At 43.4% G+C, this 23,640-nt stretch overlaps 1 protein-coding gene across 1 annotated transcript in view; it reads right to left on the bottom strand.

The window, feature by feature from the left end:
• Positions 1-11,033: 11,033 nt before the first annotated feature.
• Positions 11,034-23,640, bottom strand: part of LOC101734841 — a 29,827-nt gene continuing 17,220 nt past the window's right edge. Inside the window, exons 7-8 of the mRNA XM_031899547.1 lie at positions 12,049-12,172; positions 11,034-11,948 (exon numbers count right to left, since the gene is read on the bottom strand). Coding sequence (XP_031755407.1) covers positions 11,784-11,948; positions 12,049-12,172 — 289 coding nt within the window. The 3' untranslated portion in view covers positions 11,034-11,783. The remainder of the gene's footprint in view (positions 11,949-12,048; positions 12,173-23,640) is intronic.

The raw sequence follows: 23,640 nt of genomic DNA, 5'->3' as shown, positions 1-23,640 counted from the left end.
CTGATCCCCCCATTGTAAGCAGCAGTCCTGCCCTGCTTTATGGCTGAGATTCTAGCTATCTGTATAACAGAGCCTTCTGTCACAGTGGCACAGATCCTATCTGATCCCCCCATTGTAAGCAGCAGTCCTGCCCTGCTTTATGGCTGAGATTCTAGCTATCTGTATAACAGAGCATTCTGTCACAGTGGCACAGATCCTATCTGATCCCCCCATTGTAAGCAGCAGTCCTGCCCTGCTTTATGGCTGAGATTCTAGCTATCTGTATAACAGAGCATTCTGTCACAGTGGCACAGATCCTATCTGATCCCCCCATTGTAAGCAGCAGTCCTGCCCTGCTTTATGGCTGAGATTCTAGCTATCTGTATAACAGAGCATTCTGTCACAGTGGCACAGATCCTATCTGATCCCCCCATTGTAAGCAGCAGTCCTGCCCTGCTTTATGGCTGAGATTCTAGCTATCTGTATAACAGAGCATTCTGTCACAGTGGCACAGATCCTATCTGATCCCCCCCATTGTAAGCAGCAGTCCTGCCCTGCTTTATGGCTGAGATTCTAGCTATCTGTATAACAGAGCATTCTGTCACAGTGGCACAGATCCTATCTGATCCCCCCATTGTAAGCAGCAGTCCTGCCCTGCTTTATGGCTGAGATTCTAGCTATCTGTATAACAGAGCATTCTGTCACAGTGGCACAGATCCTATCTGATCCCCCCATTGTAAGCAGCAGTCCTGCCCTGCTTTATGGCTGAGATTCTAGCTATCTGTATAACAGAGCATTCTGTCACAGTGGCACAGATCCTATCTGATCCCCCCCATTGTAACCAGCAGTCCTGCCCTGCTTTATGGCTGAGATTCTAGCTATCTGTATAACAGAGCATTCTGTCACAGTGGCACAGATCCTATCTGATCCCTCAGTGTAAGCCACACTCTCGTGCTGAGTGGAGGTGCTGTGAGGGAGCTCCTGTGAGGTGAACTTTCCCCAGGCCCTGTAAGGGTCTGGGGGGCTGTTTGTTTCCCGGTTTGGGGCTTAAAAAGAAAAACAAAAAACTGACTTTCTTTATTGTTGTGGAAAATGAAAAGAAGATTTTCTCTTCGTGTGAGGAATGAAAAGAAAGCTGTTGTTTCTGGAAGGAAAGGCTCAAGCCAGAAAATGGCGGCAGAAAGTGAAGTAAGTAAAGCTAAGCCCAAGAGAAAGAAGGTGGGAGGAAGGGAAGATAGTGGAAGCAGCATGGAGGAGGAGGATATGAATGAATCCTTTTCACAAACAATATCAGAAGATTTGGAAAGAACTCCAGTTTTGTTGCCTGATGAGCCTGACCCACAAACAAGCATGTCCCCCCCCGAGTATGCCTCCCATCCCTATGTCTGGCTCTGAAACCCCTCAAAGTGCCACCAATAGTCAGTTGTGTGAGACCCCTGCGCAATTATCCTCCAGTGACCTGTTGGGGGGTGACAGTGTGGAACCTGAGACCCCCGGGAGGAGCGGGGAGTTTGGTGCAAGTAAAGTAATGGCAGCTGGGAGAGCAGAGAGATCCAGCAATGTGCCTGCGGGGCCTGTCTGTGTGGAGCTAAAGCATCGGGAGGCTAGCAGTGCATGCTGGGAGTTGTGTCCTGCGGAGGGCACGCATAATGCTGATGCGGCTGCTGAAAATGCTGCTAATTGCGCCTGTGAGAATCTGGCTATGGCGGTGGCAGAGGGGGCTTTGGATTGTGCAGAGGAGCCTGGAGTGGAGGTGGGGGAAGGGGGCTTTGGGCAGGTGAGCAAGGACTGTGTTACTGCTGGGAATCCAACTGCTACTATAGCGAAAGCTAAAATGTCTTATTCTGCTGCTGTGGCTTCTCCTGCTACTGGTGGGGCCGCTATTCCTGCTGATCCACTGACTGTTACTGACTCACTTTCTGCTGCTGATAATAATGTTATTTCTGCTGATTTAAAGACTGTTTGTGCTGCTGCTAAAGAGACATTTTCAGCCTGTATAGAGACTGTTGCTGCTGTGAGTAAAGAGACTGATACTAATTGTGCTAACGAGGCACTTGCTGCTGGAGAGAATCCTGACCCTATGGTGATTGCTAAAGCTCTAAGGACTGTGAACTTTCTTAAAGACAAAAAGAGAGCTTTGGAGAGGGATATTGAGAGGGGGATTGCTAACATTAAGTTTGCTAAAGGGGAAGCTAGAGCTTTAGGAATAAGAAAGCTTGCTATAATAAATAAAGAGTTGGAGGAGGCTGATGGGGAAATTGAGCAAACTATGCTGTTAATTAAACCCTGGGAAGAGGTGTTTAAAAACAGAACTCGTTTTGATGAAATGCAACAGGCTGGTAAAGGGGGGAAATCATTTGAAGCAATGTATATGGATTTTGTGCTTAGGGGGGAGGAGGAGGGAACAGGGAAAGGGCAATCTGCTGTTATGTCTGTACCTAAACCCTCTGATTCTATTTCTACCTCTAATCCCCCTACCTGTACCCCCCTACCTCTAACCCCCCTACCTCTAACCCATCCACTCTTAACCCCTCTACCTCCAACCCCCCTACCTCTAACCCTTCTAACCCCATTGTTTCTGCATGTTCTGTGGATAATGGGAATAATATGCTGGTAACTCCTGATGTTTTGGGTAAAGCAAATGAAGTGGCAAATCCTACTAAGTCAATGGAAATGTCAAATGCAGGGGGAGAGGATCAAGGAAGTAAAGGGTTTTGGGAAAAAAGAAGATTTTTTGCAAGACAACAAGAGACTCTTTTTGATGGGCCTGTGTTTAAAAGGATAAATGTAGTTAAGATTAAATGGGATGGGGAGAAGGAAAAGATGCCAGGCAGTAGGTATATCTGCAGGAATTTGATAAAGGAGTCAATGGGTTTTACACCTTCTGATGTTAATGCTTTCATAACAGTGTCCGATGTGGAATTTGAAGTAAGTTTTAAATTACCACAAGGTTTGGATAGATTTTGGAGTCTCTATCAGGAGAAGGGAAGATCCCCAGAGTGGGAAGGTTTCAGGGCCATACCTGTTTCAAAGCCAGAAGTTAAGAACGTCACTGTCATTTTTAAAAATGAATCCATTCCCCCGGAAGATGTTTTGGTCTGGCTTAAGCGCCAATGTAAGGTCCTGGCGCCACTGACAAGGTTATATAATGAGGAGGGTTTCTGGATTGTGGGATGGAAAGTACAAGTGAGATTGGATGTATCCAATAATGTTACTAAGCATCTCCCAAACTCTTTCTTTATCGGAAAGGAGAGGGGTGTTTGTTTTTATCCAGGACAACCCAAGCAGTGTTTCAAGTGTGGTTCAAAGCGTCATCTGGCCAATGATTGCACTCTCAAAGTTTGTGCATTATGTGGGGCTCAGGGGCATGTTAGTAAGGAATGCAATAAGGTAAGGTGCAACCTTTGTAATGATTTGGGACATACGCACCGGGAATGCCCAGAAGCCTGGCACAATATTGTAAGGAAATGCCCTAGAATCGAAAAAGAGTTTTTTCAGGAGGAGGTACCCAGGGTGGAGGTGGGTGTATGTGAGGAAATCACTAACAGGAAGGGAGGTGGGGAAGTTTTGTCCCAGACTATTGAGAAGGATGGGGGAGAAGGGATAAGAAGGGAAGTGGAGGTTGAGAAAGAAGGATGGGAGGAGGTAGGAAGAAAAACAAGGAAGAGGGTAGGCAAGATGGTTTTCCAAACAAATATTGAAACCTCTAATAGGTTTGAACTCCCTGATGGGAAATCTTGGGGGGATATGGCTGAGGAAGAAGAGGAAGAGTTAAACAGGTTGGAGGATGAAGAGAGGGAGCATGGGAAAGAAACAGGGAAGAAGCAGAAAAAGAAGAAGGCGAAAAAGAAATCCAAGGCTTCTTTGCCTCTTGTGACAGAAGAAATGAATTGTGAAATTGAAGAACAGGTCCCTTCCCATGTAGAAATGGAGATAACTGAGGATCAGGGGAAGAAAAGGAAAGGTCGGACAGAAAGTGATGAGGAAAGGGAATCTATAGATGGGAATGGGTTTTTTGAGAAAGACGGTGGCCCTTCAAGTGGATTAGGGAAGCCTCAGTATAAAAGATTTGGAGAGGGGAAGGAGGGAAGGCTGGCTAAATCTCCAAAATGTCAAAACAAGTGATTCATTTTTGTACTATCAATGTGTGTAGTATAAAGAACCATAAAACAAGGGCTGAAGTTTATGATTTTTTAGGGAAATCTAATTTTGATGTTCTTTTCTTACAAGAAACAAGGTTAACTGATAGGACAGAAATATTTAATGCTAAAAGAGAATGGCAGTTTGGACCCTCTTTTTGGTCTATTGCAGAGGAATCTGCAGGGGGGGTGGGAATTCTTTTTAAAGGTCATTTTGATCTTAAAATCAAACGTTTTTTGGAGATCAGAATAGGACGCTGTATACTCCTAGATGTTCATTTTCAGGGTGAGACGTTTAGGCTGATTAATGTTTATGGGCCACATACGATAGCAGAGAGGAAAGAACTGTTGGGCGAAATTAAACCTTTTTTGTGTGTTTCTTGTCCTGTCATTCTGGCTGGGGATTTTAATGAAGTCCTGAAGCCGGGGGACAGGACAGGTAAATATAATAAATATGAAGGGGCCTTTTTGTCTAATATTATCAGGCAGGCGGGGCTGGTGGATGTGGCGACCTGGAATGGGAGGAAGGGTGTCCATACTTATTTTTGTGCAAACCGTAGTAGTCGCATAGATTTGGTTTTTGTTAAAGAGAGAGATACTTTTTCAGATGTAAAGGAAACATTGGTAGATTTTTCAGACCATTTAATGGTTTCCTTTAAATATGGGATGTCAGAGCTCCCGAGAAGGGGTAGAGGGTTGTGGAGACTTGGATTTGAGTCATTGAAGGAAGCTGCAAGGAATGGCTCTTTTAAGAGTTTTTTTGAGGCCCAGTGGTCAAAGCTGGACTTCTTTGATTCAATCCAACAGTGGTGGGAGGGTACGAAAGAAGAAATCCGAACCTTCTTCACAAAACTATCTGTTAAAAGGGAGGGTATAAGATCTAGAACATACCAGTCTCTGAGAAAGAAGTTGGAAACCTTAATTTCGGCCAGGGTGGTGGGGGAGAAAATTGCCCAGTTGAAAACTCTGATGAAGCAGCATCAGTACAGTCGCCAGGACTCTATGGTTCTGGAAAGGGATTTTGGGGCAAAAAACTCCCCGGACCCTTTCCAGAACTGTAGAGAGACCTTTAAGAAAAAGCAGGTGACTGGCCTTATTGATTCTGAGGGAAGTTTGCAGAAATCCAGGGAGGGTATCCTCAGAGTTGTAAGGTCGTACTATGCCGGCTTGTTCAGACGTAAGGCTTTGGAGAGGGAAAGGACTGAAAGCTTCTTAAGGGCGACCCCAGGACCTGATACAGCTAATTTGGATTTCTCCCCTTTGACAGCAGATATTGGGGAAGAGGAGGTGGAGGGTGCGATTGATAAGTTAAACAACAAGAAAGCTCCTGGGCCTGATGGGCTTACAGCAGAATTCTATAAGACCTTTAAGGAGCTGTTAGTCCCGGTGTTAACAAAGATCTTTAATGGATGTCTGGGGAGTGGGTTGTGTGAGTCAATGAGGTGCTCTGCCCTGATTCTGCTGTCAAAGGGGAAGGATGATGAGAGGATTGAGAACTGGAGGCCGATTGCCCTTCTCAACTCCGATAGAAAGATTCTGGCAAAGATCCTTTTTTCCCGGTTAATTTTATTTTCAGGCACTTTATTATCGTCCTGTCAGTTCTGCACGGTGAAGGGGCGGAGCATCTTTGGGGCGATCCTTACTATAAGGGAAGCCTTGGAGTCATGCAAAGCTCATGGTTGGGGTAAGTATCTGTTGTCTCTGGATCAGACAAAAGCTTTTGATAATGTTAACCATGATTATCTATGGGCTGTTTTGTCTAAATACGGCATCCCGGGCAGATTCATTAGTTGGATTAAAGTTTTGTATGAAGGGGCAAAAAGCTTCCCATTGATTAACGGTTGGCAAGGTGAAGACTTTGAGGTTGGGGCCGGGGTGCGGCAGGGCTGCCCTCTGAGTCCTCTTCTCTATGTATTCACTCTGGATCCCTTCCTGAGGATGCTGGAGAGGAAAGGCTTGGAGGGGGTCTGTGTGCCCGGCGGGCAGCCCCTCAGGTTTGTTGCCTATGCGGATGATGTGTCAGTGATCGTTTCTAAGCAGGCGGAGGTTGAGGTGGTCACTGATTGCATCAGAAGTTACTCGGGGGCCTCTGGCTCCTCTGTCAATCGGGAAAAGTCGGAAGCTTTTTGGGTTCTAGAAGGGGAACCAGCTTTTCAGGTTGGTAATTTCCCAGTAGCCCCAGAGCAGGTAAAAATCTTGGGAGTTAAATTCGGGAGGAATGATAATGGTCTGTTAAATTGGGAAGAGAAACTGGATGCTGGTTTGGCAAAAGTTCAGCGCTGGAAATCTTGGAAGCTGACCTATAGAGAAAGGGTTAATTTGATTAAGACTTTTCTGATCCCGTTGTTTCTTTTTGTTGCCTATGTGTTTCCCCTGCCAGAATCTCTCTCTGCTCGGCTCTACAGTCTGTTCTTTCAGATGCTCTGGGGGAGCAGACTGAACCCAGTTAAAAGAGGGGTCACTTTCCTGCAGAGAAAGAGGGGGGGTTAGGGATGGTTTGTCCAATCGCGTTCTTTGGCACCATTTTCCTGAAATTTAATTTTGGGAATCTGGGCCAAAGGACGTGTTCTCTGTGGGAGAACTGTGTCAGGTCCTGGGTTTCGCCTTTTATCAGAGACTGGATGGAGGGCGGTAGAGTGAAGGGGGTCCGGATTAGGGGGGGGGTACTTTCCACAGCATTTAGTTTTAGGCTTAAAGCTGATAAAGAAGTGGAATTTGGACTTTGGGGCAATAGGGAATCTTACCAGGAAGCAGTTATATGAGTCTGTATTGAATTCCTTTTTTATCTCTGCCCCAGTCCTGAAAGACTGTACAACTGAACAGATGAAAACTTGCCTGAAGTTCCTGAATGGCCATAGGCTCCCGGGCAAGTTCCTGGATAACGCCTGGCTGGCTTTCCAGGGGAAACTCTTCCTTAGGGGCAATCTGAGCTATCTGAGTGTGGTAAACAGGCTCTGCCCCTGGGGGTGCCAAGTGGAAGAGACCACAAATCACTTTTTATTAGAGTGCTCGGTATCTCGGGCTCTGTATAATGAAGTCCTGTCAGTTTTGAAAATTGGAAGGTTCTGTCGGCACACGTATGGGGAAAGGGCGTATGGGCTGGTAAGGGGAAAGCATCCTTTGGATAATGAGACCTTTTTTGTGATTTTCACTGTCATTAGATACTTTTTGTGGATAATGAGGTGCAGTAAATCTTTCGGGGGGGAGGATGGAACTATTGATCCAACAGTTAAAAGAATCTTGAGGGAACTGTTTTTCATCCGTTTCAAAGAAATTGGCATTAACAAGGACAATGCTAAACTGTGGAGGGAGGTGGATTTCACATGGGTGCAATCTTCGGATGTTATTTAATTAAAATGTCATTTTGATGTTATGTAATTGAATTTTCATTTTGATATGTAATTGAAAGTTTGATTTTCTGTTTTATGTTTTAATTTCTTAATAAAAATCCCTATCTGACCCCCCCCATTGTAAGCAGCAGTCCTGCCCTGCTTTATGGCTGAGATTCTAGCTATCTGTATAACAGAGCATTCTGTCACAGTGGCACAGATCCTATCTGATCCCCCCCCCCCATTGTAAGCAGCAGTCCTGCCCTGCTTTATGGCTGAGATTCTAGCTATCTGTATAACAGAGCATTCTGTCACAGTGGCACAGATCCTATCTGATCCCCCCATTGTAAGCAGCAGTCCTGCCCTGCTTTATGGCTGAGATTCTAGCTATCTGTATAACAGAGCATTCTGTCACAGTGGCACAGATCCTATCTGATCCCCCCATTGTAAGCAGCAGTCCTGCCCTGCTTTATGGCTGAGATTCTAGCTATCTGTATAACAGAGCATTCTGTCACAGTGGCACAGATCCTATCTGATCCCCCCCCATTGTAAGCAGCAGTCCTGCCCTGCTTTATGGCTGAGATTCTAGCTATCTGTATAACAGAGCATTCTGTCACAGTGGCACAGATCCTATCTGATCCCCCCCCATTGTAAGCAGCAGTCCTGCCCTGCTTTATGGCTGAGATTCTAGCTATCTGTATAACAGAGCATTCTGTCACAGTGGCACAGATCCTATCTGATCCCCCCATTGTAAGCAGCAGTCCTGCCCTGCTTTATGGCTGAGATTCTAGCTATCTGTATAACAGAGCATTCTGTCACAGTGGCACAGATCTGACAACACAAAATCCAAAGTAGTCCAGTTATCGGGGTGCTTTGACCCCAAATCCCAGTGACACCGTGCTTGCCCCTTGGAAAGAAATCTGGCACAGCCCCAGCAGCACAAAGGGACCAGGATTTAAAAGGACACTGTCATGATATTTATGGGGCACTTTTTATTTCTAAATGACACTGTTACACAGCAAATAATTCCCTCTGCCATTTAACCTTTTATTCTTGAACCAACAAATGTATTTGTAGCTGTAATATTGGTGTGTAGGCGCCATCTCAGTGCCTTGTGCCTGAGTCTGAGCTTTCAGCCAGCGCTACACATTAGAACTGCTTTCAGCTAACCTATTGTTTCTCCTACTCCCATGTAACTGGAGGAGTCCCAAGCCGGACTTGGATTTCTTACTATTGAGTGCTATTCTGATACCTACTGGGAGCTGCTATCTTGCTCCCTTCCCATTGTTCTGCTGATCGGCTGCTGGGGGTGAGGGGGGGGGATATCACTCCAACTTGCAGCGTAGCAGTAAAGTGTGCCTGAGTCTGAGCTTTCAGCCAGCGCTACACATTAGAACTGCTTTCAGCTAACCTATTGTTTCTCCTACTCCCATGTAACTGGAGGAGTCCCAAGCCGGACTTGGATTTCTTACTATTGAGTGCAATTCTGATACCTGGCTGTGGCAAATACATTGATCAACACAGGGGAGCACTCACCAGGATAGCAAGCTGTGCTGCCATGCCTCCCAGCGCCCCCGATACAGGCGAACTTTACAACAAAAGAGAAATGGAAGTGGAGCACTGTATCACTTCTTAATAAAAACTTTTATTTCCATTTTATTTCCATTTTTAAAATCACCTTAAACAGCTTCATGCTTCTTCCTCAGAAGCTGCTACGGTGTCCCAAGTCAACCATACTTAAATAGGCACAGCAACTCACACCCACTATAACAATTAACCCCGTCAGTGCCAAAAAATATATAAAAACAGCATACATCAAACATGGGATAAAAAAGACCCCAGCCATAACAGTAATTAAGCTCTAGAGTGTGTGTCCAATTTAAATACAATTATGTATAACAAATCATATAAGAATCCAAGGTTTTTCATACCTTTTAAATTTTAGATATCATAGCATCACCAAATGTAGTACATGTTGCGCATACAATTACATTCAAAGGGATTTCACCATATATTTATAAGCTAAGATCATTCATATATATATATATATAGCAGCATTCAGATTATTTACACCAAAAACTATTTACAATAACATGAGACCTCCCATTCCCTGTTATGTCCCCCATATTGTTCCGTAGTTTTAAGATGATAGATCCAATATACCTCCTTTCCAACAGCTTCTTACCCTCATCACCTTTCATAAAACAGGTATCGGATCCCTTATCCGGAAACCCATTATCCAGAAAGCTCTGAACTACGGAAAGCCAATCTCCCATAGACTCCATTTTAATCATATAATACAGAATTTTAAAACTGATTCTCTTTTCTCTGTAATAATAAAACAGTACCTGTACTTGATCCCAACTAAGATATAATTACCCCTTATTGGGGGCAGAACAGCCCTATTGGGTTTATTTAATGGTTAAATGATTCCCTTTTCTCTGTAATAATAAAACAGTACCTGTACTTGATCCCAACTAAGATATAATTACCCCTTATTGGGGGCAGAACAGCCCTATTGGGTTTATTTCATGGTTAAATGATTCCCTTTTCTCTGTAATAATAAAACAGTACCTGTACTTGATCCCAACTAAGATATAATTACCCCTTATTGGGGCAGAACAGCCCTATTGGGTTTATTTAAATGGTTAAATGATTCCCTTTTCTCTGTAATAATAAAACAGTACCTGTACTTAATCCCAACTAAGATATAATTACCCCTTATTGGGGCAGAACAGCTCTATTGGGTTTATTTCATGGTTAAATGATTCCCTTTTCTCTGTAATAATAAAACAGTACCTGTACTTGATCCCAACTAAGATATAATTACCCCTTATTGGGGGCAGAACAGTCCTATTGGGTTTATTTAATGGTTAAATGATTCCCTTTTCTCTGTAATAATAAAACAGTACCTGTACTTGATCCCAACTAAGATATAATTACCCCTTATTGGGGCAGAACAGCCCTATTGGGTTTATTTAATGGTTAAATGATTCCCTTTTCTCTGTAATAATAAAACAGTACCTGTACTTGATCCCAACTAAGATATAATTACCCCTTATTGGGGCAGAACAGCCCTATTGGGTTTATTTCATGGTTAAATGATTCCCTTTTCTCTGTAATAATAAAACAGTACCTGTACTTGATCCCAACTAAGATATAATTACCCCTTATTGGGGGCAGAACAGCCCTATTGGGTTTATTTCATGGTTAAATGATTCCCTTTTCTCTGTAATAATAAAACAGTACCTGTACTTGATCCCAACTAAGATATAATTACCCCTTATTGGGGCAGAACAGCCCTATTGGGTTTATTTAATGGTTAAATGATTCCCTTTTCTCTGTAATAATAAAACAGTACCTGTACTTGATCCCAACTAAGATATAATTACCCCTTATTGGGGGCAGAACAGCCCTATTGGGTTTATTTCATGGTTAAATGATTCCCTTTTCTCTGTAATAATAAAACAGTACCTGTACTTGATCCCAACTAAGATATAATTACCCCTTATTGGATGCAAAACACTCCTATTGGGTTTAATTAATGGTTTATTGATTTTTTTAGTAGACTTAAGGTATGGAAAGACCCCTTATCCGGAATACCCTTGGTCCCAAGCATTCTGGATAACGGCTCCTATACCTGTATTCATCTTGGGTTTAACTATAATCTGAAATGTTACACGCCCACTATTATCATGTTTCTCAACTAAATGTTTGGCTATTGCCGACTGAAAATCCTTCCTTTCCGCAGATGATAGATGTTCAAGGAACGAAGTTCCAGCTTTCCGAATCGTCTTGCCTACATATTGAGCCCCACATTCGCAGGTAGCTAGATACATTATACCTATTGAGGAATATCATAGATACATCATGTATATGTACATATAAATGTTTTAGATACATTAGTCATGCCTGGGGCACCCTGGGAAATGAAGATTATGGCTAGCCCCATGGGAAAAACAGATTACAATGCAGGATTCTGCTGGAGAAGCTCTATTAACTAATGGGTTTTGTAACAAAAAGGTTTTCCCATGGCAGTATTCCTTAGCTCTCAGTATCTTCACAGGAGAAACATTTCCATCGACCTTCCTTGTAACATTTATTTAATTGTTTTATTTCCCAGTTAAAGTCCATTATCCGGCTGTAGGTAGTTATAACATATGTACCAGCTTTGCCTTATCCAGAGATATTCCGCCGAGTCCTTACACTCTTCTCTGTGGAGCCGAGAGGTGGAACTATTTCCGGTGAAGCACAAAGTGGAAGTAGAAAGATGAAATTCTGCGCTGTGAGGCCTGCGACTGCTCATTTGTTATGTAGGGGGATAACACAACAGGATTTATTTCTTTTGGACAGTTGCATAAACAGGTTGATGTTCTGTGGCTCCTACGACTGCGTATAGTACCGCCGGGCTGCCCTCGCTCTCGGCACTTACATCCTCCTTTTTGTCTTTCTTTCTATGAGGCCTGTGGTTAATCTGAGAATAAAGAACCCCCAACGACTCCTACAGGGTGAGGGATATGAGAAATAAACATTATAAATCACGGCATTGCAATCTTTCCATGTATAACCCGACCAAAAGCAATAGCTGATGATTGGCTCACCTCTGGCCCATTCTGGGTTTGTGGATTTCTGTCTTGTTCCAGATACACGGTACCAAGGTCACAAGGGGGATTTGTTTGGGATTTATTGGAAACATTAGGGGAGAGTGGGAGACTCAATTCCTGGCTGAAAAATCGATAATCAGGAGATATAGTTATACATAGGGGTGATAAACAGAAAGAGGGAGAGCTTTGTTTTATATAAAGAGAGGGACACAGTGAGAGATAGCTGTGTATCTTATAGAGAGAGGGACAGAGTGAGAGATAGCTGTGTATCTTATAGAGAGAGGGACAGAGTGAGAGATAGCTGTGTATCTTATAGAGAGAGAGGGACAGAGTGAGAGATAGCTGTGTATCTTATAGAGAGAGAGGGAAAGAGTGAGAGATAGCTGTGTATCTTATAGAGAGAGAGGGAAAGAGTGAGAGATAGCTGTGTATCTTATAGAGAGAGAGGGACAGAGTGAGAGATAGCTGTGTATCTTATAGAGAGAGAGAGGGACAGAGTGAGAGATAGCTGTGTATCTTATAGAGAGAGAGAGGGACAGAGTGAGAGATAGCTGTGTATCTTATAGAGAGAGAGGGACAGAGTGAGAGATAGATGTGTATCTTATAGAGAGAGAGACAGAGTGAGAGATAGCTGTGTATCTTATAGAGAGAGAGAGGGACAGAGTGAGAGATAGCTGTGTATCTTATAGAGAGAGAGGGACAGAGTGAGAGATAGCTGTGTATCTTATAGAGAGAGAGGGACAGAGTGAGAGATAGCTGTGTATCTTATAGAGAGAGAGAGGGACAGAGTGAGAGATAGCTGTGTATCTTATAGAGAGAGAGGGACAGAGTGAGAGATAGTTGTGTATCTTATAGAGAGAGAGAGGGACAGAGTGAGAGATAGCTGTGTATCTTATAGAGAGAGAGGGACAGAGTGAGAGATAGTTGTGTATCTTATAGAGAGAGAGAGGGACAGAGTGAGAGATAGCTGTGTATCTTATAGAGAGAGAGAGGGACAGAGTGAGAGATAGCTGTGTATCTTATAGAGAGAGAGAGGGACAGAGTGAGAGATAGCTGTGTATCTTATAGAGAGAGAGAGGGACAGAGTGAGAGATAGCTGTGTATCTTATAGAGAGAGAGAGGGACAGAGTGAGAGATAGCTGTGTATCTTATAGAGAGAGAGAGGGACAGAGTGAGAGATAGCTGTGTATCTTATAGAGAGAAAGGGACAGAGTGAGAGATAGCTGTGTATCTTATAGAGAGAGAGGGACAGAGTGAGAGATAGTTGTGTATCTTATAGAGAGAGAGGGACAGAGTGAGAGATAGTTGTGTATCTTATAGAGAGAGAGGGACAGAGTGAGAGATAGTTGTGTATCTTATAGAGAGAGAGGGACAGAGTGAGAGATAGTTGTGTATCTTATAGAGAGAGAGGGACAGAGTGAGAGATAGCTGTGTATCTTATAGAGAGAGAGGGACAGAGTGAGAGATAGTTGTGTATCTTATAGAGAGAGAGGGACAGAGTGAGAGATAGTTGTGTATCTTATAGAGAGAGAGGGACAGAGTGAGAGATAGCTGTGTATCTTATAGAGAGAGAGGGACAGAGTGAGAGATAGTTGTGTATCTTATAGAGAGAGAGGGACAGAGTGAGAGATAGTTGTGTATCTTATAGAGAGAGAGGGACAGAGTGAGAGATAGCTGTGTATCTTATAGAGAGAGAGGGACAGAGTGAGAGATAGCTGTGTATCTTATAGAGAGAGAGGGACAGAGTGAGAGATAGCTGTGTATCTTATAGAGAGAGAGAGAGGGACAGAGTGAGAGATAGCTGTGTATCTTATAGAGAGAGAGGGACAGAGTGAGAGATAGATGTGTATCTTATAGAGAGAGAGGGACAGAGTGAGAGATAGCTGTGTATCTTATAGAGAGAGAGGGACAGAGTGAGAGATAGCTGTGTATCTTATAGAGAGAGAGGGACAGAGTGAGAGATAGCTGTGTATCTTATAGAGAGAGAGGGACAGAGTGAGAGATAGCTGTGTATCTTATAGAGAGAGAGGGACAGAGTGAGAGATAGTTGTGTATCTTATAGAGAGAGAGGGAAAGAGTGAGAGATAGCTGTGTATCTTATAGAGAGAGAGGGGGACAGAGTGAGAGATAGCTGTATATCTTATAGAGAGAGAGGGAAAGAGTGAGAGATAGTTGTGTATCTTATAGAGAGAGAGGGAAAGAGTGAGAGATAGCTGTGTATCTTATAGAGAGAGAGGGACAGAGTGAGAGATAGTTGTGTATCTTATAGAGAGAGAGGGAAAGAGTGAGAGATAGCTGTGTATCTTATAGAGAGAGAGGGGGACAGAGTGAGAGATAGCTGTGTATCTTATAGAGAGAGAGGGACAGAGTGAGAGATAGTTGTGTATCTTATAGAGAGAGAGGGAAAGAGTGAGAGATAGCTGTGTATCTTATAGAGAGAGAGGGGGACAGAGTGAGAGATAGCTGTATATCTTATAGAGAGAGAGGGAAAGAGTGAGAGATAGCTGTGTATCTTATAGAGAGAGAGAGGGACAGAGTGAGAGATAGATGTGTATCTTATAGAGAGAGAGAGGGACAGAGTGAGAGATAGCTGTGTATCTTATAGAGAGAGAGGGACAGAGTGAGAGATAGTTGTGTATCTTATAGAGAGAGAGAGGGACAGAGTGAGAGATAGCTGTGTATCTTATAGAGAGAGAGGGACAGAGTGAGAGATAGATGTGTATCTTATAGAGAGAGAGAGGGACAGAGTGAGAGATACCTGTGTATCTTATAGAGAGGGAGAGAGGGACAGAGTGAGAGATAGCTGTGTATCTTATAGAGAGAGAGGGACAGAGTGAGAGATAGCTGTGTATCTTATAGAGAGAGAGGGACAGAGTGAGAGATAGTTGTGTATCTTATAGAGAGAGAGGGACAGAGTGAGAGATAGCTGTGTATCTTATAGAGAGAGAGGGACAGAGTGAGAGATAGTTGTGTATCTTATAGAGAGAGAGGGACAGAGTGAGAGATAGTTGTGTATCTTATAGAGAGAGAGGGACAGAGTGAGAGATAGCTGTGTATCTTATAGAGAGAGAGGGAAAGAGTGAGAGATAGCTGTGTATCTTATAGAGAGAGAGAGGGACAGAGTGAGAGATAGATGTGTATCTTATAGAGAGAGAGAGGGACAGAGTGAGAGTTAGCTGTGTATCTTATAGAGAGAGAGGGACAGAGTGAGAGATAGCTGTGTATCTTATAGAGAGAGAGGGACAGAGTGAGAGATAGCTGTGTATCTTATAGAGAGAGAGGGACAGAGTGAGAGATAGCTGTGTATCTTATAGAGAGAGAGGGACAGAGTGAGAGATAGCTGTGTATCTTATAGAGAGAGAGGGAAAGAGTGAGAGATAGCTGTGTATCTTATAGAGAGAGAGAGGGACAGAGTGAGAGATAGATGTGTATCTTATAGAGAGAGAGAGGGACAGAGTGAGAGTTAGCTGTGTATCTTATAGAGAGAGAGGGACAGAGTGAGAGATAGTTGTGTATCTTATAGAGAGAGAGAGGGACAGAGTGAGAGATAGCTGTGTATCTTATAGAGAGAGAGGGACAGAGTGAGAGATAGATGTGTATCTTATAGAGAGAGAGAGGGACAGAGTGAGAGATACCTGTGTATCTTATAGAGAGAGAGGGACAGAGTGAGAGATAGCTGTGTATCTTATAGAGAGAGAGGGACAGAGTGAGAGATAGCTGTGTATCTTATAGAGAGAGAGGGACAGAGTGAGAGATAGTTGTGTATCTTATAGAGAGAGAGGGACAGAGTGAGAGATAGCTGTGTATCTTATAGAGAGAGAGGGACAGAGTGAGAGATAGTTGTGTATCTTATAGAGAGAGAGGGACAGAGTGAGAGATAGCTGTGTATCTTATAGAGAGAGAGGGACAGAGTGAGAGATAGTTGTGTATCTTATAGAGAGAGAGGGACAGAGTGAGAGATAGCTGTGTATCTTATAGAGAGAGAGGGACAGAGTGAGAGATAGCTGTGTATCTTATAGAGAGAGAGGGAAAGAGTGAGAGATAGCTGTGTATCTTATAGAGAGAGAGAGGGACAGAGTGAGAGATAGCTGTGTATCTTATAGAGAGAGAGGGACAGAGTGAGAGATAGATGTGTATCTTATAGAGAGAGAGAGGGACAGAGTGAGAGATAGATGTGTATCTTATAGAGAGAGAGAGGGACAGAGTGAGAGATAGCTGTGTATCTTATAGAGAGAGAGGGACAGAGTGAGAGATAGTTGTGTATCTTATAGAGAGAGAGGGACAGAGTGAGAGATAGCTGTGTATCTTATAGAGAGAGAGAGAGGGACAGAGTGAGAGATAGCTGTGTATCTTATAGAGAGAGAGGGACAGAGTGAGAGATAGCTGTGTATCTTATAGAGAGAGAGGGACAGAGTGAGAGATAGCTGTGTATCTTATAGAGAGAGAGGGACAGAGTGAGAGATAGCTGTGTATCTTATAGAGAGAGAGGGAAAGAGTGAGAGATAGCTGTGTATCTTATAGAGAGAGAGGGACAGAGTGAGAGATAGCTGTGTATCTTATAGAGAGAGAGGGACAGAGTGAGAGATAGCTGTGTATCTTATAGAGAGAGAGGGAAAGAGTGAGAGATAGCTGTGTATCTTATAGAGAGAGAGGGACAGAGTGAGAGATAGCTGTGTATCTTATAGAGAGAGAGAGAGGGACAGAGTGAGAGATAGCTGTGTATCTTATAGAGAGAGAGGGACAGAGTGAGAGATAGCTGTGTATCTTATAGAGAGAGAGGGACAGAGTGAGAGATAGCTGTGTATCTTATAGAGAGAGAGGGACAGAGTGAGAGATAGTTGTGTATCTTATAGAGAGAGAGAGAGGGACAGAGTGAGAGATAGCTGTGTATCTTATAGAGAGAGAGGGACAGAGTGAGAGATAGCTGTGTATCTTATAGAGAGAGAGAGGGACAGAGTGAGTGATACCTGTGTATATAATAGAGAGAGAGGGACAGAGTGAGAGATAGCTGTGTATCTTATAGAGAGAGAGGGACAGAGTGAGAGATAGCTGTGTATCTTATAGAGAGAGAGGGACAGAGTGAGAGATAGCTGTGTATCTTATAGAGAGAGAGGGACAGAGTGAGAGATAGCTGTGTATCTTATAGAGAGAGAGGGAAAGAGTGAGAGATAGCTGTGTATCTTATAGAGAGAGAGAGACAGAGTGAGAGATAGCTGTGTATCTTATAGAGAGAGAGAGGGACAGAGTGAGTGATACCTGTGTATATAATAGAGAGAGAGAGGGACAGAGTGTGAGATAGCTGTGTATCTTATAGAGAGAGAGGGACAGAGTGAGAGATAGCTGTGTATCTTATAGAGAGAGAGGGACAGAGTGAGAGATAGCTGTGTATCTTATAGAGAGAGAGGGAAAGAGTGAGAGATAGCTGTGTATCTTATAGAGAGAGAGGGACAGAGTGAGAGATAGCTGTGTATCTTATAGAGAGAGAGGGACAGAGTGAGAGATAGCTGTGTATCTTATAGAGAGAGAGGGACAGAGTGAGAGATAGCTGTGTATCTTATAGAGAGAGAGGGACAGAGTGAGAGATAGCTGTGTATCTTATAGAGAGAGAGAGACAGAGTGAGAGATAGCTGTGTATCTTATAGAGAGAGAGAGGGACAGAGTGAGTGATACCTGTGTATATAATAGAGAGAGAGAGGGACAGAGTGAGAGATAGCTGTGTATCTTATAGAGAGAGAGGGACAGAGTGAGAGATAGCTGTGTATCTTATAGAGAGAGAGGGAAAGAGTGAGAGATAGCTGTGTATCTTATAGAGATAGAGAGACAGAGTGAGAGATAGCTGTGTATCTTATAGAGAGAGAGAGGGACAGAGTGTGAGATAGCTGTGTATCTTATAGAGAGAGAGGGACAGAGTGAGAGATAGCTGTGTATCTTATAGAGAGAGAGGGACAGAGTGAGAGATAGCTGTGTATCTTATCGAGAGAGAGGGACAGAGTGAGAGATAGCTGTGTATCTTATCGAGAGAGAGGGACAGAGTGAGAGATAGCTGTGTGTCTTATAGAGAGAGAGAGGGACAGAGTGAGAGATAGCTGTGTATCTTATCGAGAGAGAGGGACAGAGTGAGAGATAGCTGTGTGTCTTATAGAGAGAGAGAGAGACAGAGTGAGAGATAGCTGTGTATCTTATAGAGAGAGAGAGGGACAGAGTGAGTGATACCTGTGTATATAATAGAGAGAGAGAGGGACAGAGTGTGAGATAGCTGTGTATCTTATAGAGAGAGAGGGACAGGGTGAGAGATAGCTGTGTATCTTATAGAGAGAGAGGGACAGAGTGAGAGATAGCTGTGTATCTTATCGAGAGAGAGGGACAGAGTGAGAGATAGCTGTGTATCTTATCGAGAGAGAGGGACAGAGTGAGAGATAGCTGTGTGTCTTATAGAGAGAGAGGGACAGAGTGAGAGATAGCTGTGTATCTTATAGAGAGAGAGGGACAGAGTGAGAGATAGTTGTGTATCTTATAGAGAGAGAGGGACAGAGTGAGAGATAGCTGTGTATCTTATCGAGAGAGAGGGACAGAGTGAGAGATAGCTGTGTGTCTTATAGAGAAAGAGGGACAGAGTGAGAGATAGCTGTGTATCTTATCGAGAGAGAGGGACAGAGTGAGAGATAGCTGTGTATCTTATAGAGAGAGAGGGACAGAGTGAGAGATAGTTGTGTATCTTATAGAGAGAGAGGGACAGAGTGAGAGATAGCTGTGTATCTTATAGAGAGGGAGAGAGGGACAGAGTGAGAGATAGCTGTGTATCTTATAGAGAGAGAGGGACAGAGTGAGAGATAGCTGTGTATCTTATAGAGAGGGAGAGAGGGACAGAGTGAGAGATAGCTGTGTATCTTATAGAGAGAGAGGGACAGAGTGAGAGATAGATGTGTATCTTATAGAGAGAGAGGGACAGAGTGAGAGATAGCTGTGTATCTTATAGAGAGAGAGGGACAGAGTGAGAGATAGCTGTGTATCTTATAGAGAGAGAGGGACAGAGTGAGAGATAGCTGTGTATCTTATAGAGAGAGAGGGACAGAGTGAGAGATAGCTGTGTATCTTATAGAGAGAGAGGGACAGAGTGAGAGATAGTTGTGTATCTTATAGAGAGAGAGGGAAAGAGTGAGAGATAGCTGTGTATCTTATAGAGAGAGAGGGGGACAGAGTGAGAGATAGCTGTATATCTTATAGAGAGAGAGGGAAAGAGTGAGAGATAGTTGTGTATCTTATAGAGAGAGAGGGAAAGAGTGAGAGATAGCTGTGTATCTTATAGAGAGAGAGGGACAGAGTGAGAGATAGTTGTGTATCTTATAGAGAGAGAGGGAAAGAGTGAGAGATAGCTGTGTATCTTATAGAGAGAGAGGGGGACAGAGTGAGAGATAGCTGTGTATCTTATAGAGAGAGAGGGACAGAGTGAGAGATAGTTGTGTATCTTATAGAGAGAGAGGGAAAGAGTGAGAGATAGCTGTGTATCTTATAGAGAGAGAGGGGGACAGAGTGAGAGATAGCTGTATATCTTATAGAGAGAGAGGGAAAGAGTGAGAGATAGCTGTGTATCTTATAGAGAGAGAGAGGGACAGAGTGAGAGATAGATGTGTATCTTATAGAGAGAGAGAGGGACAGAGTGAGAGATAGCTGTGTATCTTATAGAGAGAGAGGGACAGAGTGAGAGATAGTTGTGTATCTTATAGAGAGAGAGAGGGACAGAGTGAGAGATAGCTGTGTATCTTATAGAGAGAGAGGGACAGAGTGAGAGATAGATGTGTATCTTATAGAGAGAGAGAGGGACAGAGTGAGAGATACCTGTGTATCTTATAGAGAGGGAGAGAGGGACAGAGTGAGAGATAGCTGTGTATCTTATAGAGAGAGAGGGACAGAGTGAGAGATAGCTGTGTATCTTATAGAGAGAGAGGGACAGAGTGAGAGATAGTTGTGTATCTTATAGAGAGAGAGGGACAGAGTGAGAGATAGCTGTGTATCTTATAGAGAGAGAGGGACAGAGTGAGAGATAGTTGTGTATCTTATAGAGAGAGAGGGACAGAGTGAGAGATAGTTGTGTATCTTATAGAGAGAGAGGGACAGAGTGAGAGATAGTTGTGTATCTTATAGAGAGAGAGGGACAGAGTGAGAGATAGCTGTGTATCTTATAGAGAGAGAGGGACAGAGTGAGAGATAGTTGTGTATCTTATAGAGAGAGAGGGACAGAGTGAGAGATAGTTGTGTATCTTATAGAGAGAGAGGGACAGAGTGAGAGATAGCTGTGTATCTTATAGAGAGAGAGGGACAGAGTGAGAGATAGCTGTGTATCTTATAGAGAGAGAGGGACAGAGTGAGAGATAGCTGTGTATCTTATAGAGAGAGAGGGACAGAGTGAGAGATAGCTGTGTATCTTATAGAGAGAGAGGGACAGAGTGAGAGATAGCTGTATATCTTATAGAGAGAGAGGGACAGAGTGAGAGATAGCTGTGTATCTTATAGAGAGAGAGGGACAGAGTGAGAGATAGCTGTGTATCTTATAGAGAGAGAGGGAAAGAGTGAGAGATAGCTGTGTATCTTATAGAGAGAGAGAGGGACAGAGTGAGAGATAGATGTGTATCTTATAGAGAGAGAGAGGGACAGAGTGAGAGTTAGCTGTGTATCTTATAGAGAGAGAGGGACAGAGTGAGAGATAGCTGTGTATCTTATAGAGAGAGAGGGACAGAGTGAGAGATAGCTGTGTATCTTATAGAGAGAGAGGGACAGAGTGAGAGATAGCTGTGTATCTTATAGAGAGAGAGGGACAGAGTGAGAGATAGCTGTGTATCTTATAGAGAGAGAGGGAAAGAGTGAGAGATAGCTGTGTATCTTATAGAGAGAGAGAGGGACAGAGTGAGAGATAGATGTGTATCTTATAGAGAGAGAGAGGGACAGAGTGAGAGTTAGCTGTGTATCTTATAGAGAGAGAGGGACAGAGTGAGAGATAGTTGTGTATCTTATAGAGAGAGAGAGGGACAGAGTGAGAGATAGCTGTGTATCTTATAGAGAGAGAGGGACAGAGTGAGAGATAGATGTGTATCTTATAGAGAGAGAGAGAGGGACAGAGTGAGAGATACCTGTGTATCTTATAGAGAGAGAGGGACAGAGTGAGAGATAGCTGTGTATCTTATAGAGAGAGAGGGACAGAGTGAGAGATAGCTGTGTATCTTATAGAGAGAGAGGGACAGAGTGAGAGATAGTTGTGTATCTTATAGAGAGAGAGGGACAGAGTGAGAGATAGCTGTGTATCTTATAGAGAGAGAGGGACAGAGTGAGAGATAGTTGTGTATCTTATAGAGAGAGAGGGACAGAGTGAGAGATAGATGTGTATCTTATAGAGAGAGAGGGACAGAGTGAGAGATAGTTGTGTATCTTATAGAGAGAGAGGGACAGAGTGAGAGATAGCTGTGTATCTTATAGAGAGAGAGGGACAGAGTGAGAGATAGCTGTGTATCTTATAGAGAGAGAGGGAAAGAGTGAGAGATAGCTGTGTATCTTATAGAGAGAGAGAGGGACAGAGTGAGAGATAGCTGTGTATCTTATAGAGAGAGAGGGACAGAGTGAGAGATAGATGTGTATCTTATAGAGAGAGAGAGGGACAGAGTGAGAGATAGATGTGTATCTTATAGAGAGAGAGAGGGACAGAGTGAGAGATAGCTGTGTATCTTATAGAGAGAGAGGGACAGAGTGAGAGATAGTTGTGTATCTTATAGAGAGAGAGGGACAGAGTGAGAGATAGCTGTGTATCTTATAGAGAGAGAGAGAGGGACAGAGTGAGAGATAGCTGTGTATCTTATAGAGAGAGAGGGACAGAGTGAGAGATAGCTGTGTATCTTATAGAGAGAGAGGGACAGAGTGAGAGATAGCTGTGTATCTTATAGAGAGAGAGGGACAGAGTGAGAGATAGCTGTGTATCTTATAGAGAGAGAGGGAAAGAGTGAGAGATAGCTGTGTATCTTATAGAGAGAGAGGGACAGAGTGAGAGATAGCTGTGTATCTTATAGAGAGAGAGGGACAGAGTGAGAGATAGCTGTGTATCTTATAGAGAGAGAGGGAAAGAGTGAGAGATAGCTGTGTATCTTATAGAGAGAGAGGGACAGAGTGAGAGATAGCTGTGTATCTTATAGAGAGAGAGAGAGGGACAGAGTGAGAGATAGCTGTGTATCTTATAGAGAGAGAGGGACAGAGTGAGAGATAGCTGTGTATCTTATAGAGAGAGAGGGACAGAGTGAGAGATAGCTGTGTATCTTATAGAGAGAGAGGGACAGAGTGAGAGATAGCTGTGTATCTTATAGAGAGAGAGAGGGACAGAGTGAGTGATACCTGTGTATATAATAGAGAGAGAGGGACAGAGTGAGAGATAGCTGTGTATCTTATAGAGAGAGAGGGACAGAGTGAGAGATAGCTGTGTATCTTATAGAGAGAGAGGGACAGAGTGAGAGATAGCTGTGTATCTTATAGAGAGAGAGGGACAGAGTGAGAGATAGCTGTGTATCTTATAGAGAGAGAGGGAAAGAGTGAGAGATAGCTGTGTATCTTATAGAGAGAGAGAGACAGAGTGAGAGATAGCTGTGTATCTTATAGAGAGAGAGAGGGACAGAGTGAGTGATACCTGTGTATATAATAGAGAGAGAGAGGGACAGAGTGTGAGATAGCTGTGTATCTTATAGAGAGAGAGGGACAGAGTGAGAGATAGCTGTGTATCTTATAGAGAGAGAGGGACAGAGTGAGAGATAGCTGTGTATCTTATAGAGAGAGAGGGAAAGAGTGAGAGATAGCTGTGTATCTTATAGAGAGAGAGGGACAGAGTGAGAGATAGCTGTGTATCTTATAGAGAGAGAGGGACAGAGTGAGAGATAGCTGTGTATCTTATAGAGAGAGAGGGACAGAGTGAGAGATAGCTGTGTATCTTATAGAGAGAGAGGGACAGAGTGAGAGATAGCTGTGTATCTTATAGAGAGAGAGAGACAGAGTGAGAGATAGCTGTGTATCTTATAGAGAGAGAGAGGGACAGAGTGAGTGATACCTGTGTATATAATAGAGAGAGAGAGGGACAGAGTGAGAGATAGCTGTGTATCTTATAGAGAGAGAGGGACAGAGTGAGAGATAGCTGTGTATCTTATAGAGAGAGAGGGAAAGAGTGAGAGATAGCTGTGTATCTTATAGAGATAGAGAGACAGAGTGAGAGATAGCTGTGTATCTTATAGAGAGAGAGAGGGACAGAGTGTGAGATAGCTGTGTATCTTATAGAGAGAGAGGGACAGAGTGAGAGATAGCTGTGTATCTTATAGAGAGAGAGGGACAGAGTGAGAGATAGCTGTGTATCTTATCGAGAGAGAGGGACAGAGTGAGAGATAGCTGTGTATCTTATCGAGAGAGAGGGACAGAGTGAGAGATAGCTGTGTGTCTTATAGAGAGAGAGAGGGACAGAGTGAGAGATAGCTGTGTATCTTATCGAGAGAGAGGGACAGAGTGAGAGATAGCTGTGTGTCTTATAGAGAGAGAGAGAGACAGAGTGAGAGATAGCTGTGTATCTTATAG

This window comes from Xenopus tropicalis, chromosome 3 (genome assembly GCF_000004195.4).
Source record: "Xenopus tropicalis strain Nigerian chromosome 3, UCB_Xtro_10.0, whole genome shotgun sequence".
NCBI classification, from domain to species: Eukaryota; Metazoa; Chordata; class Amphibia; order Anura; family Pipidae; genus Xenopus; species Xenopus tropicalis.
The sequence above is the reverse complement of the archived record's forward strand: the minus strand, read 5'-3'. Positions and strand labels throughout refer to the sequence as shown.